Raw genomic sequence first — 15,905 nt, forward strand, 5'->3', positions numbered from 1 at the left:
AGATGGCGGTAATGCGATATTTTGGACGCCAACCGCCACTAAAAACCAAGAAGAAGAAGTTTTTTCCTATCAGAGTGACCCCGGAAGTGTTCCCCGCCGGAAGTTGACCCCTGGCCCGACGGACAGCAGAAAGCGATGGCGGGGGACACTTCAACGGAGCTTCTTTTTCTAGATACGTTCAAGCATCAGAGTGCAGAGGTAATAATCCTGACGCCTCAACACACGCTTGTATATTAACTTCAGAGCTACCTGCATCCAAAACTCACATCGATTATATTCAAGAGTTTTGGAGAATGATGCGCAACTTCCGAGCTAACTATGCTAACTTGGTTAACGGTTATAACGATAACGGAGCCTTTTTTTCCCACCGCACACTTGCCAAGTTATGCACCAAATCATAGCAAATACATCACTTTAACGTAATTTTGTTAACTTAATCATATAGTTGCATGCTGGCATTTTTTGATGCCTCCCCGTGCAGTTTGTTTGCTAGTTAGCCAGCTGGCTAATGCTAACTTTAAAGTCTGAAGTTGTTTACATCTGACCGAGAAGCAAAAGTGATCGTGCTGGTCTGAAGTGTTAGTTATGATTAAGTTAAAATGTTGTGTTGTCTAAATATCTGGCGTACTCTGCCTCTTGTGTTAATACCTATGTTCAATGCACCAACAGTTAACCAACGTGGATGTAGTGCGTTTTCCCTGCGCGGTGCTGATCACAGAGGTGCGGGTCATTCCTCCAGGAATCAAAGCACACAGCAACTTACCTGACAGCAGAGCATTTGGGTAAGAGCTTTAATGCACTCAAAAATCACTCAGTGACACACAAACACAAAGTGGCCAGTTCATGAAGTGCATTTAAACAAGTTCCTGAGACCTGTAGTAACACTTATGTGCATAAAGGTTAAACTGTTGAAGCTGTTTTATCGACTTGTTGATTCAACTTGATGGTCATTTAATTTGGTGCTGTTGAATTCTATGATGTTTCTTGTCCAACTTATTTATGCTAAGTATAATAACTGTTAGGTAGAGGAAAAAATTATGCTGACGTTTCAGTTCATATGTACCTAATAAACTTCACTAAACTACACATACATTCTTCAAGCTCAAGTTCTAATTAGAGTATTTAATAAAATATTTACAATTATAATATAAAAAAATCACTTACATTCATTCAGTCACTGGGGGCCACGACTCAGTTTTACATTTAAATGATTTCAATAACATGACACAGATGGTATACAGATTTTTAATTTTGGAAAACCCGAGTGCTGGCACTGGATTGGTAATCAGCATCAACAGATATCCTGAGTTTAGGGGTACTGGAAAAATATTGGGATAGATAAAGTTGGATTGGTGCATCACTAATTGCAGGAATTCCTTATCTTCATTGCTGGTGATATATAACCTCTGGAAATGTTAGTGTGCTACAGATACCTCTGATGAATGTGCCTTTAGGAAATAGAGAGGCCCACTGTGTGAGTGAGTGCGACACCTGAGCTCCATTGTTGAGCAGGTCCTGATTCCCATTGAACCTGTTGGATAATGTGTGATGTAATTTAACTGACTGGATGTTCTCAGTGGCTACGTTTACATGCAAACTTATATTCCACTATTATTCTGACTATTACAGTATTCCGAATTTGATACAGGTCATATAAAAAGCATTTTCCGTTTGGATATTAGGTCTTATTCCGACAGTAGCATTTTCCAGTTAAGACATGTGGGATATGTCGATATTATTCATGTTTTAGGAGCATTCTTTGGTCATGCATACAGAGCATTTGGAATGTGCGTCTCAGTTGGGGTTTTTACTGCCATTTGCGACACATGTCCCTCTTGCCTGTTTACCCCTGCGCAGGCAAAATGACACATGCTGTAGCAGGAAGGCAGACAGAGGAGAGGAATGAGAGGAGAGTGGAGAGCTGTTCAGGACAGGCTGGAAAAACAGAGCATGCCTTCTCCACGACACGGACAGAGGGGATTGGTTATTATCCTGACTGACGGTGACGACTTGGTGTGACGCACCAAAAACACACAGCAGTGTTGTGGCCTAAACATAATGGGACAACTAATGTACTGGATGTACCTGTTACTATAAATTTATAATATCAGTCATATCAATATCGTTTATAAATATCAGGCAGCAGCTCACTAATGTTTTTCACCTCGCTGGTTTACTTCACTGCCTGCAGAGGTCTTGTGATTCCCGTTTCCACTAGAGCAGTGGGAAACCCTGAAAACCATCTGCATGTAAACGGGAATACTGGTGGAATATTCATTTTCATTAGCCATGTAAACAGCTTAGTAGGAATAGTCTTAGAATAAGGGCAAAACCCGGAATATTTTATGCATGTAAACGCAGTCAGTGATCAACACTGCACTAACCTGAGCACATCAGGCCTTTGTGTTCTGTTGATTTAGGGGTGGCCAATATGGAGCCATCAGTGGTCAATAACTGTCAGCCATCGGCGATGGATGATGGCATCGCCCATTAGCCCAATCCTAATTGTGATACACTAAACTATATGAAAAATCAATCAAGAAATTGTTAATGAACAAAACAACCAGATAGGTATTTCATTCTCTGATTATTCTGTAAATTACTTTGACAAATCAAAGTACTTTTGTCAAATTGATGCAGAAAACATGTGAAAATGTCCATAAAACAGTCCTCCTCAGTGATTGTAACATTGTCCACAATGGCCTCACACACCCAGAGATGTTAAAGGGTTAGCTACCACAGTTGACAAATCTATGTGGCTCCTTTATGTTGATGTGAAACTCAATCCCAGTGAAGCCTGTTGCGGGACTGACACTCAACTGACTCATTATTAAGTGCGTCTTTCTGTTTCTGTTTCCAGGGAGACATCTCCTCATGCTTTCCAGTTGGAGCTGTTCTTCAATAATGTCCCCAAACCCAACAGCCCCACCTTCCACAGACTGGGCAGGTCAGAATGCATTTTTGCTCTTCTCTTCCCCCCTTCTCATTTTTGTTTCTGTATCCCTCTGAGCCTCCCCTCATTCTCCATTTCTGTATTTCCTGCCCACATCTCCAAAGTGTTTAAGATGTAGACATCTGTCTGACCTGTAGAACCAGTCATGGTAGCATCTGAGGCCTTTTCAGAGGCCGGTGGGGTGTGTGAGTGCACCCACCCATATTCAGGTGTCTTTGTTCCTATACTGGCTAACTGGTCTCTCCAGAAACTCAACCTCACCCACACTGTAGCTGAGAGTGACACAAAAACTTATAGGTCCCAGTGAAAAAGATGAGTAGAGGAATGTTTGAGTCAAGCATTTTTATACTTACCTCATAATAACAGAGGTGTGCACAGCAGAACAGTAGCACCAGGGCGTAAACTTGTATTTAGAAGTGTCCATTGTGTAAGAGTGGTTGAAAACTGTAAATATGACACACCCCAGTTATTATCTCTGCTGGGAACGTTGACAGGAGTTTGTTTTACCTTAGTCATTGCTGGCACAATATCTTCCCAATGTTAAACACAAATTTGACCCATTTTCTTTCTTTTTTCAAGGCAGTTTTTCCTTTTTACTAAGGGCCCTGTCTAAATTGGAATCCGGAATATCACAGTTACATGTGTACCTTAGACTGCAAGGCCAGCCAGGATACTAGCATGTTTTTCGAGGGGGGGTTTATGGGTTTATTAGACAGTAGAGAGTGATGGAGAGTGGAGGGAAGAGAGAGATGGGGTATGATAAGAGAGTGCTTTTTAGACATAATTACACTGCATTATGTGCTGGTAGAAAAGAGGGATATCTAGGACTGAAAAGATAACTATTAAACATCATTTACATGCTATGTTTTCAATATAAATCTTGTAAGACTAATTATGAAAAAAAAAATAGGCTAGTTAGTGGATATTTGCTTTCTAACTGCACCTTCTAGTTAATGTTCTGGCAGTGTTGTTTTAATCTGCCCTGTCTTGCTTTCTATCCTCAGTCTGGAATATGATGAGAACAAGTCCATCGTCTTCAGACCCAGTGGAAAGGTAAGCAGACGTTTTGTCCTCAAACAAGATGATTTATATATGTTTTGTTGACTTGTTTGTAACTAGAGGGGTTTATATTTGTGCAGGTAAACACAGATGGCCTGGTGCTGCGTGGCTGGTACACCAGTCTGACTGTAGCTGTGTACGGTACAGCAGAGCGCTCACACGGACATGACCAAGACTCGCCCCCTCCTCCACCACCCCCACCCCCTCAACAGCCAAGCGGGCCCAAAAGGATTGTTAAACAAGGTGGCCATTGTTAAACTGAAACTATTCAGTGCTCTCACTTTCACACCCAACTTCCTGAAACTATTTTTCCTAAACAGTTTTTTCTGCTGATTTGTTTGTTGTACTCTAAATCTATTGTGCTGTTTGTCTTTTTAAGAGTGGGAAAAAGATGACCAATACAATGGCAGCCCACCCAGACCAGCACCCAGAGGGCCTCGGACTCCACCTGGGCCTCCACCTCCGGATGATGATGATGAGGAGCAGGTCCAAGTGACAGGTTAGAACTGTATATTAGCTCTGTGCTATCACATTATATCAGCCACTGTTAGATCTTGATTGATCAACAATGACAGAGATGCTGCTTTCGTTAGATTAATATTTCTAATAATTACATGTAGCATCAATTGTTCTTTTCAATTAAATCTGAAAGTTATATTTAGAGAAAATCCCACATGGGTTACCTCACAGTTACTTTGTCAGCGCCATAAAAAAATTAATTGTTTTTACGATCAGCTGCATTTATTCAGTCACATTGTTTGTAGCGCTATATTATATAGTGTCATAGTATTGTTTTTCATGTTTAAAGTTTAACATTGTTTGGGTTGGTACCCATTTGTTTTCATTTATTTCAATACAAAATGAATATAAACCTGCAGATTTAATCTTTGCTTGAATAATGTAGGACATCACAGTGAGCGTCACATTGCAGATTGTTCCGTCAGTTACATTATTTTTGGATGGTAATTTGTTTGAAAGTGAAGATTAACTGTATTTGGACAGTCTGCTGCTGTGTTCTTGCACAGGTAAAAGGCAGCATGATGATGATGATGATGATCATGATAATGATGGGTTATATATATCGAGCATGTTGGTTTTCACAGTTTACTGAAATTAATGGAAACCAGTGGCTGCCTGCCACATACGGAACATATAAAAAAAAATACAGAAAAAGCGTTATGCTCTGGAGAACAGTTGACATTAAGGTACATTGTGTTGTAAATTGGTTAATATAAAAGCTGTTTTGGATATATATACCTTTTCTTTTGTAGATGAGTGCTTGGTTTTTGCATGTGTGTATGTGCCCTGTGTGGATATTTTGGCTAAATGTTGTGCCCCCCGGACTGTGTTGTGACATCTACAGTGGGCGTAGTCAAAGATGAGCCATGCGAGGGTCGTGACGACTACCTGGAGGCCGTGTCACCTGAGAGGTCGCTGCCTGCTGATGAAACGTACTCAGACGCCGAACAAGAGGAAGAAGTCGAGGAGGAGGAGGAAGAAGAGGAGCAGGAGGAGGAAGAAGACGCACGGACCGAGGGCAGTGCTCCGGAGGAAGAGGAGGAGGAAGAAGAGGAGGAAGATGAGGGTGAGGACGAGGAAGAGGAAATGGAGGAAGGTAGGGGAGTTCTTTTGTGAGAGTAGGATAGTCTACAATCCCAAATGGACGTGCAGCCCTAAACCCCTTTGGTACCACAAAGTCAACACTACATGCAGTCATCAGACTTCCCAGCAGGCCACGGGAGCAGGGTCCATTTGGGATTGAGTGACAGTTGGAGAGAGAGTGTGTGCTCTGGCATGCTACCGCCATCTATGATCGCTGGATGCTCCAAACTCTCAGCTAGCCCTCCTGGGCTTCTCTGAAGGCTTATGATCAACGTTCATAAGCTGTTAGGTGCAGGTCTACCTCACACATCCTCACAGCCACGGCTGATGCTTGTGCTGTAATCACATCCTGCATGTCAAACTAACCCTGCATGTGTGGAGTGATGCTGCCATGTGTGAGTAGATTTGTCAGTGTATGCATTTGAATGAATAAGCAAGGGAGTATATAGTAGTCGCTGGCCTCCTCATTCTCGCACATTTTTTTATATCTCAAATAATATCTCTAATCATTTTGTTTACAGTAGATAAACTTTGTAAAATTTTCCTCTCATTTTTGTCTCTCCCGCCCTGCTAGGTGATGACGGCTATGAGCAGATTTCCAGCGACGAGGATGACCTGGATAATGGCAGCTTTAAGTTGCCCACTTTTGACATGGACTACACTCCTGAGGACCTGGCATCTGTTCCACCAGTCCAGTATGACCCCTATGAGCGAGAACTCAGACCACTTCTCTACTTCACCCCTCCTTACAAAACTCGCTTTGATACCCAGTTTGAGAAGGCCAGTGTGGAGGAGCCCAGGGACCCCAGCGGCCCAGAGGGACCAGCAGTCGGAGAGGAAGCTGAGGCCGTTTCCCAGCTGAAAGAGCTGCTCACCAGCATTGGAGAGGACAGAGACGCACGCTGGGTCACGGCTCTGGAAGAAGCACCTGGACTACTAGCCAAAGGGTTGGCTTACATGATTAAACAGGGAGACGGGGAGGTTGAGGATCCTGTTGGAGTACTAGTCCAGTGGGCTCTCCAAGCTCTGAGTATGGAGATTGCTCTCACACAACCAATTGCTCTTAACCTCAGACAATTGAAAGCTGGTGCCAAGCTAGCATCATACCTGGCAGAGTGTCCGCAGGGCCTCACCTTGCTGCTGCGTGATGGGGCTCTGGGTGTCCTGCTGGAACTGCTCCACAGGGACCATGTCTCCTCCACACTGAAGCTGAGTATCCTGAGAGCTCTGGATGCCCTGACTAGTGCTCCTGCTGGGGTGGAGGCCTTCCTACACGCTGGAGAGTCAGACAAGAGTGGCTATCAGGTTAGGGGCACAAAGTATACAGTCTTGTCTTGTTTGTCGCTTTTTTTTAATGTACACATTAACAAGCATTTCCTTGATCTGCTATTACTGCGTACACTGAAAAATACAATTGCAAAGTGCACCCAGCTACCACTTGAGATGATGCCTTAAATACAACACATATTGAACTGATTGTGAAGTATTTTTGCCTCATGAATATCTGTCACTAAGCTATTTGTTCTCTACAGCATTTAGTCCAGCTGTACCTGCGTGAAGAAACAGTGAGGGTCATAACAGCTGGCAACGCCATATTACAGAAAAGCCACATGTATGAGGTGCTGGTTGACCTGCAGCGAACAGCAGCAGCGTGGAGTGAACCACAGCAGGTACATACTCACACACATACGTCTGTAACTTTAAAGACTAAGAATATTTTTCACAAAGCTCTTGACTGACTATCATCCTCAGGAGGAGATGGAGGATGCTGAGAGCCCCATGGAAGAAGAGCCATCACTAAGTCCCTCCCCTGTGAGCGAGGCAGAGCTTGATAGGCTGGCAGGGGTTTTGGAGGAGTTACATCACCTGCTAGAGACCGCCAGTCACTGCATGGTGCAGCCACCTGGAAAAGCCTTCCCCACTACTGCAAGAATAACAGGACCACAGGAGAGGGATGACCCATACCCAGCGCTGTACAGGTACACATTCAGACACACTTGGCCCTGAAGCTCAAAACTGACACAGTGCAGAAACTCCGACAGTTTAGAAAGTCAGTCTAAAAGTTATAAAACTGGTTGTAAATCATTGATTGTATTTATAATGTTGTACTTGCCCTCTTTCAGGTACATGCATGCATGCCATTTCCTGGAGAGCACGACAGTGGTGTTGTCAGCAGCTGCAGCAGCCGGGCACTTAGGTGTCACCCAAGCCATTAAAGAGCTCCTACGCTTCCTGTCGCTCACCCAGTCAGGTCTGCTCTTCCTTCTCGCCCAGCCCACTCCCACCAGCCTGCTGCTGCGTCTCCTCGCATCTGTGGCCGAGGCTGAGGGCGAGGAGACCACCTTTACAGGAGGAGAGGGAAGTCTCACGGGGCCCGGGTTCGGTGAAGAGGGCTTCGGTGTGTGGCTGATGCAGGCGCTGCATGCTCTGCAGGGTGTGTCAGAGCTCATGAGCCATGTAGCCACAGGAGGAGACGGGGGAGCAGGGCTAGAAGAAGGTGACAATGCAGAGGTACTGGGCATGCTCCATGCTCTCTACCTGATGACCTTCACCCAGACTGGCCGCAGCGCCGTGGCCCACGTCCTCAGCCTGGAAAACAACCTGTCCTGTCTGATCACTCTGCTTCAGCACCACAGCAAGGATGGACAGGGGTGAGAACGTCTTCTTCTCCTAGTGTCTCTGTCTGTAGTTTCCTGGTTTTGTTAAAGCACTAAACCAGAAATCTTAAGTTGATTTGTGAGCATATTTTCACTTTTTTGTCCTTTTTCTCTTGCAGTGAAGCCAAGGCTCGCAAAGCAGTGACGTATAACTATGCCTGTATGCTGGTGTTACTGGTGGCGCAGAGCTCTAATGAACTGCGGATGATGGAACAGTATGCCGCTCCACTGCTCTCTTTAGCCAAGGCAGATGACACCAATGCCAAGTTACAGGGTAAGTATTCACATATCATCCCTTATAAGACAGTTTATGATATGAGTGTATGTGTTCTTTTGATGAATGGTGTTTTGATCTTTCTTTGTACTTCAGAGCTCAGTAAATGGCTGGAGCCTTTGGAGAAATTACGCTTTGAGATCGGCAGCATTCCCACCCTCATAGATTACATCAAACAGGTACAGATCTCCCACTCAATATATACTGCTGAAGTAAAGCAACATTCATTCATTTTCCATAACTGTCTGAGCTTTCATCCTCCTCTATTACCTGCAGACAGTCCTAATAACTCCTGAGTGCTAATAATTCAGTTAGAAGTGGGTGGATGCCAATGATTTGTCTATAGCCTTTAATTCAGGGAGTATGGTAACTCTTTCAGTGAAGCAATAAAGGTGTCTCATCCTAACTTTCCCAGAGTAACCTACATAGGCATACAAACAACTTAAAAAACACTGACATAAACAAAAACTGTTACTAGTAGGAAGTATTTCTTCAAGTCACAAACTCAGCTGTCTGTATATTATCATCTATTACTGTACCTCAAAGCCACCATATATATCTCTCCTTGGAATGCAGGGCTTCTCTGACAAGTCTAAACGGCTCAAACCTATTCCTGCTCTGTAGCATATTTGAGTCAAGGCTATATGCAAATTAGAGTGCTACATGTCATTTTTAACATTTGTTTCCTCTTGACTTTAGAATGTGGAAAATGTGTTGACTGCTGAGGGAACTGGGCTCGTCACTGCTCTCAGGGTCCTCTGTCATGTCGCCTGCCCCCCACCTGCTGTTGAGGGTAAAAACTAAATGTTTCTTCAGTTGTCAAATTGTCTTATTTTTTTTGCAAGGTTTTACATGTAGTTAAAAAAATGTGTAATATCAAGTTATTTAACTGGATTCTGTGTTTACAGAAGAAACAGCTGTTGTAGTTTTATTATTCTACACATTTTTCATCATCGTTTTCTTTATTTCTGCAGGTCAGCAGAGGGATCTCAAGTGGAGTCTTGCAGGGGTCCAGCTGTTCTCTGGCGAGGGTCTGGATACATGTGTGCGTGTCCTGCAGAAGCTGTGCAGCGTACTGCTGCAGCCGTGGCGCGTGCACGGACACATGGGCCCCACGCCACAGCGCTGCATGATCCTCAGTATATGTATCAGCACACTCCGGTTGTTGCGCACCATGCTGACAGAGCTGCTCCGCGGGGGAGCTTTTCAATTCAGGGACACTCGCGTGGCCAGTGTGTTGGTGACGCTCCACATGATTGTGTGCTCCATCCCTGCGTCTGGACGTCTAGACGGGGAGGAAACCAGAGTGCAGGCGCTTATTGTTGATGTACTGCTCACTTTTACGCAGGGTGTCAATGAAGAGGTGTGTGAACAAGCGAGAATACAGATATGTTTGTTTCAGTAAGAAATATGGTACAGAAAGTGTCATGCTGAGACATTTTATATGTTTGCTGCAGGTCACTCATACAGAGGAGACTCTGGCCAGCAACACGTGGTCTCTGATGCTAAAGGAGGTCTTAGGATCCCTGCTGAAAGCTCCTGAAGGCCTGTTCTCCGGCCTTACGCTGTTGTCTGAGCTCCTGCCTCTTCCACTGCCAATGCAAAGCACTCAGGTACCTTAACTCTTTGTATGTCACCTAGCTATTCTGTACTTCCTTTCTTCTTTGGATGATTATTTTTATTTAAACAACTTTGAATTGCTTTGTTGTTGAAAAGTGCTATACAAATAAACTTGCTTTGCCTTAGGTGTACATGTTTATATTGATATTCTTGGCTCCATAGGTGATATCAGTCCAAGATGTGGCTGTAGCCTTAAACACGAGGAAGCTGTGGAGCATGCACATACGGGCACAGTGGAAAGTGTTTTCCGAGGCTTTGAGGTGTGTGTGTGCCACCAGCTGCCCTCCCCTCCTGGCCATGCTCAGGAGAGTGTGTGTTCAGCTGGCAGACCTGTCTTCACCCACCGCAACACTCATCATGAAGACCCTACTGGAGCTGCTGCTGGAGGAGCTGCAGCTGTGAGTGAAGGACACATATACACACTCGGATATTTGTGTTTCTACTGTAAATTGTTATTGTAAGTGTGCGTAATGTGTGCCAACTGCAGGGCGGAGGGGAAAGGTGTGTGCTGGGGCCAGGTCCTGCGTCTGCTTTCTTTGACTGATGCACTGGTGTCACAGAGAGCTTGTAAGAGCGCTGCGTTACACCTGCTGTCTGGGTCTGTGTCTGGAGACGAACAACTGGCAGATCTGTTCCCCTTGCTGCTGTCTCTGCTGGTTCCTCCCACTGTCCACTCCTTACAACAGCAGCAATGCAGCGAACTAGTGGGGACAATATTACAGTCACTGTGTGACCAGGTAAACAAAGTAATGCACATAGAACCAAACAAAGTGCAAACAAACCTGTACAGGGAAAACAATAAAGAATAAATATTCTACACTTTCTTCACCAGGACATTTCTCTGGTGGTGTCTCCACCCGGTGAAAGCTGTTTGTCAGAGGCTGAACAGTTGGCCAATGCACTACCAGGACGAGAGATCATGTCATCAGTGTGCAATGCCTTGTTGGAGGTTTTGGGAAATGCAGAGAGCAGTGTCCCACTTCTTCTCACCTGTATCAGGACTTTGACATTCCTCACAGAGCACGACTATGGACTGTACCACCTCAAAGTGTAAGTGGCAATATTCTGTCTCCATTTATTATCCCTTCGCTTTCTACTTGTGACTGTGCCCTTTTCTTGATCTAAGAAGACTGAAGTCATATGTTTAACCTTGTTTCAGAGCTCTGAAGAAACACAGTGCAGAGCTGTACTCGCTGTTGAAGAGACTGGTGTCATTTAACAAGGACTCAGCAGACCTGCTCTCAGCTCTGCTGGACTTCCTCAGACAGATCCTCAACACAGAATCAATGGTGAGTGTAGCTTAGATGTGTGTAATTCTTAAACTGTGTTCTAACTATTTAATTAACAACATTCAAGCTGCTTTTAAATCTGGTTTAAGCTTCACACAGAAGTAAACACAAATGAACATGCTTTAGAAGTAACTGTGTAATAATATTGGTAAAATGCTCAGTAGGGAGCAGTTAGAAGCATGTGGGATGTGCAAATAAATCACTAATAAATTGAAAGTTTGTATCTCTTGCAGAGTTGCATACAGTATGTGATAGTTGGATCTATGTCATGAGTCTGTCTGTGTCCTAATCCAGTGTGGTGAGGAGGGTCAGGGGTCCGGTGAGGAATCTGCCTTCGCTCCTCCTCCACGGTTGCTGACCGCCTCTGAGATGAAATCTCTGCTGCAGTGGGAAGAGTCGGAGTCACATCCGCTACCGACTTTGGAGAAACAGATTACGGTACAAATGATGCACTCATAACATTTTCATAAAGTAGAGGTTGATGCCGTCTTTGAATGTAACTAACTGTGTGTGTGTGTGTGTCTGTAGAAACTATGTAAAGAAGATGATTCACTGGAGACGATGTTGGAGAATGTGATTGTTCTGAGGCAGACACTGGAGACAGCCACAGACACGCCTCCTGCAGCTGATACTGAGCCCACTCTGCCAGCACCTGAGACACTTGGGGCCCAGTTTAATCACAGGTATGGCCTCTGATGATACGAAATAACTTTTTTCTATAATTTTTTTCTTTGTCTTTATTTATTCCCTGTCATTAATCACAGGGTGGAAGTTACCATCCTGCACAGGGAACGTCAATTCAAAATGACAGAATATTATATTCAGATATTCATAACAAAGTGGTGTAAACATGTCTTGTATGTGCTTCGGTTCTCCCTGAAACTACAACTAAACCAGATACAGATGTTTAAATATACTGATGCATCACCTCTGTACAAAATAAGAAGAATCGCTGGAGGTAGTATTAAGTATTTCCTGTTTGTATAATTTTTTTTTTTTTTTTTTATCTGTAGGACGGTGTTCATTCTGTCAGAAGCTCTGGATGAGCAGCTGAAGGCTCTGTGGTTCTCTCCCTTCCAAACTGACGACATAGAACAGGACCTTGACATGGTAAGGGTGTATCTGGGATCCCTAGGGTCCTTGAAATCCTTGAAAGTTTGTGAATTTGATTTTTTTTTTAAATAAAAAAAAAATAAAATCAAGGCCTTGAAAGTTCTTTAAAGTAGACATAAATAGACATGGGTCATTGAAAGTGCTTGAATTTACATATTTTGTTACAAGAGACCTCATAGTCTGTGAGCTTATGGAAAACCTGCTACCTCTCATTATAAATATTCTGTGTTGTAACAGTAATTAACCTTGATCTGTGCCTATGAACTATGCCGTGTTGGGTCCCTGAATTTGAGGGAATTGGGCCCTCAAAGTCCTTGAAAAGTCCCTGAATTTGATGTTTAAGAATGTGTGGGAACCCTGGTGGATGCAGGAATCACAAAGCTGGATATATGTCAGGACTTCACAATTATGGCAAAAAAATCATTAATCATCATCATTAATCTAGGGTTTTTCAGTCTTTTGTAGAACATGTTTGTTTTGCGTTTTTGCAAACTTTTACAGTGCATTATTCTTCAAAGTACCAGCTGCAAGAATGTCTCTCATTCTGTGCTACTACTTTCTCATGAAATTCAACCCTAAGGCAAGCGTCGTGTTCTGCTCTTGTGTAAAAAAATAAATAAATAACAGCTTCAACTTAATTTATGTCCAAATGTTAGACACTGACTATAAATTAATAAATAAAACATTTTCATGTTCAGACTTGGCCTCCTAAGCTCTCAAGATTCCTCTGACATTGATTCAGTTGTGTTTTACAACTTTGTTCATTGCTACATTTTTCTCAATAGTTTGCATAGGAGTTTAAGGGGACTTTAACTGAACAGATAAATAATTCAATGTTAATGGGCTCATTTTGGAAACATAAAGTATTTACACATGTTTGTCGTAGGTGAAGGTGGATCTGGTGGGTTTGGCTCAGGAGTGTTGTCCAGAACTGGACCTGAAGGCAGAGCTGGAGCGCTCCTTCCTGTCTGAGCCCTCATCTCCTGGTCACACTAAGGCTACGAAAGGCTTCCGACTCGGCAAACACAAGCACGAGACGTTTATTACATCAAGGTACCAAACTCCAATCCATGCAGTTTCATATCTGCTCTGTGTGCCTTTCACTCAATTAACATTGTCAATAAAGTTTCAGCTTCTTTTAATCAACTTACTGAATAACGACTCCCTTGTTGTGCACGTCCCTGCAGTGGTAAATCAGACTACGTTGAGCCTGCTAAGAGAGCCCACATCATGGCTGCTCCGCGCGGCCGTGGAGGTCGAGGAGGTTTTGGACAGAATGTCTCTCGACCCCATGATATCTTCCGTCAGCGCAAACAGAACACTTCCCGTCCTCCCAGTATGCATGTGGATGACTTTGTGGCAGCTGAGTTTAAAGATATTACAACACCTCTTGGGCTTTTGCCACCTAAACGGCCACCCAAGAGCTCCCCCAAACCCCCCACCAGAGGACTGTTCACTGGTAACAGAGGCAGAGCCACCTTTCACAGCCAGACTCGCTTTTTCACTCCACCACAACCTAAAGGTGTTCTACTATCTGGTAAGTACACACACACATATACTGTTTCAGCCACATACAATCCTTCCTGCCATGATCATATTATAAAAAAAATGTTCTTGTGTCCGTAAGACCTGTTTGATCTTACAAGTTAGTTCAGCCTCAGCTATGTCCACACATTAGTCACGTGTCACTCACACTTTCATTGTGTTGTTGAAGGACACAGTTCTTGTGTGACAACACCAGGAATGCAACTAACAACTGTTTTTCATTATTGATTAATCTGTCAAGTATTTTCTCAATTAATCAATCAGTCATTTGGTCCAGAAAATGGCAGAAAATGTCGATTATGGTTTCCCAAACCCCAAGGTGACGTCCTCACGTCTTATTTTGGCCCAATCAAATGGTCCACAACCCAAAGATAATTAGTTTACTGTCATAGAAGACTCAAGAAACCAGAAAATATTATAATATAAAGCTGGAATCAGAGAATTTGGAATTTTTTTTCTTTAAAAAAGTGACTCAAAATTATTTATCTTTTATCATAATAGTGGGGATAAATTTTCTGTAGATTGACTAATCGCTGCAGCTCTAGACAGCGCAGGTAAGAGCAGAGGAAACAAAAAATGACTTGATAAGTTCTTTGTACAAGCTGTTAGTGAACTTTAAACATTTATGGTTGTTTTCAGAATTTGCAGTTTTATCACTTTCTGGTAGCACTCGCCTTACATCATTTCACGTTATTACTAAATGTTGCAATTTAATTTTAGCCAAAATAGTATATTATAAAGATAGTACATAGCGTATACTTAATACTATTAGTATTCTTCAGCATGAAAGGCCCATTCACTATTTTTAAATTCACTAGCGGTGAGAGCTTTCAGCTGCATCTCAAAGTCTTCATCAGCAGATAGAATTTGCTCAGTTGTCATCATGCGACCTTCAAATGGAACGGTCTGGTAATAAAGGTGGTCAGACATACAAAGTGACGACAACTGATCAAACTTCAGACCAAGTAAGCTAGTAAGTGGACCTCGAGTTAAGTCAAAGTAATAGAATACTTTATATCATAGTAGTCTGGGTTTTGGGCACGCTGCAGATCTGAACCACAGGTTGGCCAGCAGAGGGTGATAAAGCCTTTTACGGTCTTTTAGGTAATTACACTCGCAGAGAAGGAGGCCGAGGTTCATCGTGGAGCGGCCAAGTCCCAGCTGTCACTCACAGAGGAACCTACAGTGAACCTCGCGGAGGCCAGAGCAACTTCACACGAGGACCTCTGCCCTCCCGACAACCGCCCGCAAGTAAGCGCGTACACACACACACACACACACACACTCACAGTTTTTGCTTGATTTTGTAATATGAACCTCTAAACACTAAACTAAAAATATGGCGCTTTTGCCTCCATTTCCCAGGTGCGTATCGCCTGGCTCCACGGGATCGTGCTCCGCGGGGCAGAGGAGGCACCGGGCTGTCGTGGCTCAGCGGGGGAGGAGGCGGCGGCAGTGCTGGAGGAGGAGGTGGGGGAGGTGGAGGAGGAGGCAGAGGATCTCAGGGGAGCAAGTTCAGTGGCGGGGGAGGGAGCGGAGGTGGGAGGGGTAGACACGTTCGCTCCTTCACCAGGTAAAGTCACCTGGGCAATGACTGCAGCCTTTCACGGCAACAAACGGACCAATCAGGATATTCTATGTACTGTCTCCATGGAAACGTGTCCATGGTGGGATGATGTTGTCACAATGACGTACAGACTTTGTGTTGATGTTTTGTTTTGTTATCATGAGTTATATTCAGAGAATAAAATCATAGAAATTGAGTTTACACTCGTGTTTTTAAACAATCAACA

The 15,905-nt window shown here is 43.7% G+C and overlaps 1 protein-coding gene across 2 annotated transcripts; it reads left to right on the top strand.

The window, feature by feature from the left end:
* The first annotated feature begins 77 nt into the window (after positions 1-77).
* On the top strand, positions 78-15,875 carry virma (vir like m6A methyltransferase associated). 2 transcript variants are annotated; one of them, XM_042422758.1, is made up of 27 exons: positions 78-198; positions 670-782; positions 2,861-2,947; positions 3,958-4,006; positions 4,093-4,255; positions 4,392-4,511; positions 5,376-5,627; positions 6,189-6,919; positions 7,147-7,284; positions 7,367-7,593; positions 7,738-8,265; positions 8,391-8,545; positions 8,642-8,724; positions 9,245-9,338; positions 9,520-9,908; positions 10,003-10,158; positions 10,328-10,563; positions 10,653-10,902; positions 10,998-11,215; positions 11,325-11,454; positions 11,749-11,892; positions 11,983-12,137; positions 12,468-12,564; positions 13,454-13,620; positions 13,755-14,104; positions 15,217-15,363; positions 15,478-15,875. In XM_042422758.1, exons 1-27 carry the CDS (start codon positions 136-138, stop codon positions 15,687-15,689), a joined length of 5,454 nt encoding a protein of 1,817 aa, XP_042278692.1. In that variant the 5' UTR covers positions 78-135; the 3' UTR covers positions 15,690-15,875. The 2 variants fall into 2 exon arrangements, with proteins under 2 accessions (XP_042278692.1, XP_042278694.1); XM_042422760.1 differs by having other exon boundaries at positions 5,376-5,597.
* The last annotated feature ends 30 nt before the right edge of the window (positions 15,876-15,905 follow it).

Source organism: Thunnus maccoyii, chromosome 10 (assembly GCF_910596095.1).
Source record: "Thunnus maccoyii chromosome 10, fThuMac1.1, whole genome shotgun sequence".
Taxonomy (NCBI): domain Eukaryota; kingdom Metazoa; phylum Chordata; class Actinopteri; order Scombriformes; family Scombridae; genus Thunnus; species Thunnus maccoyii.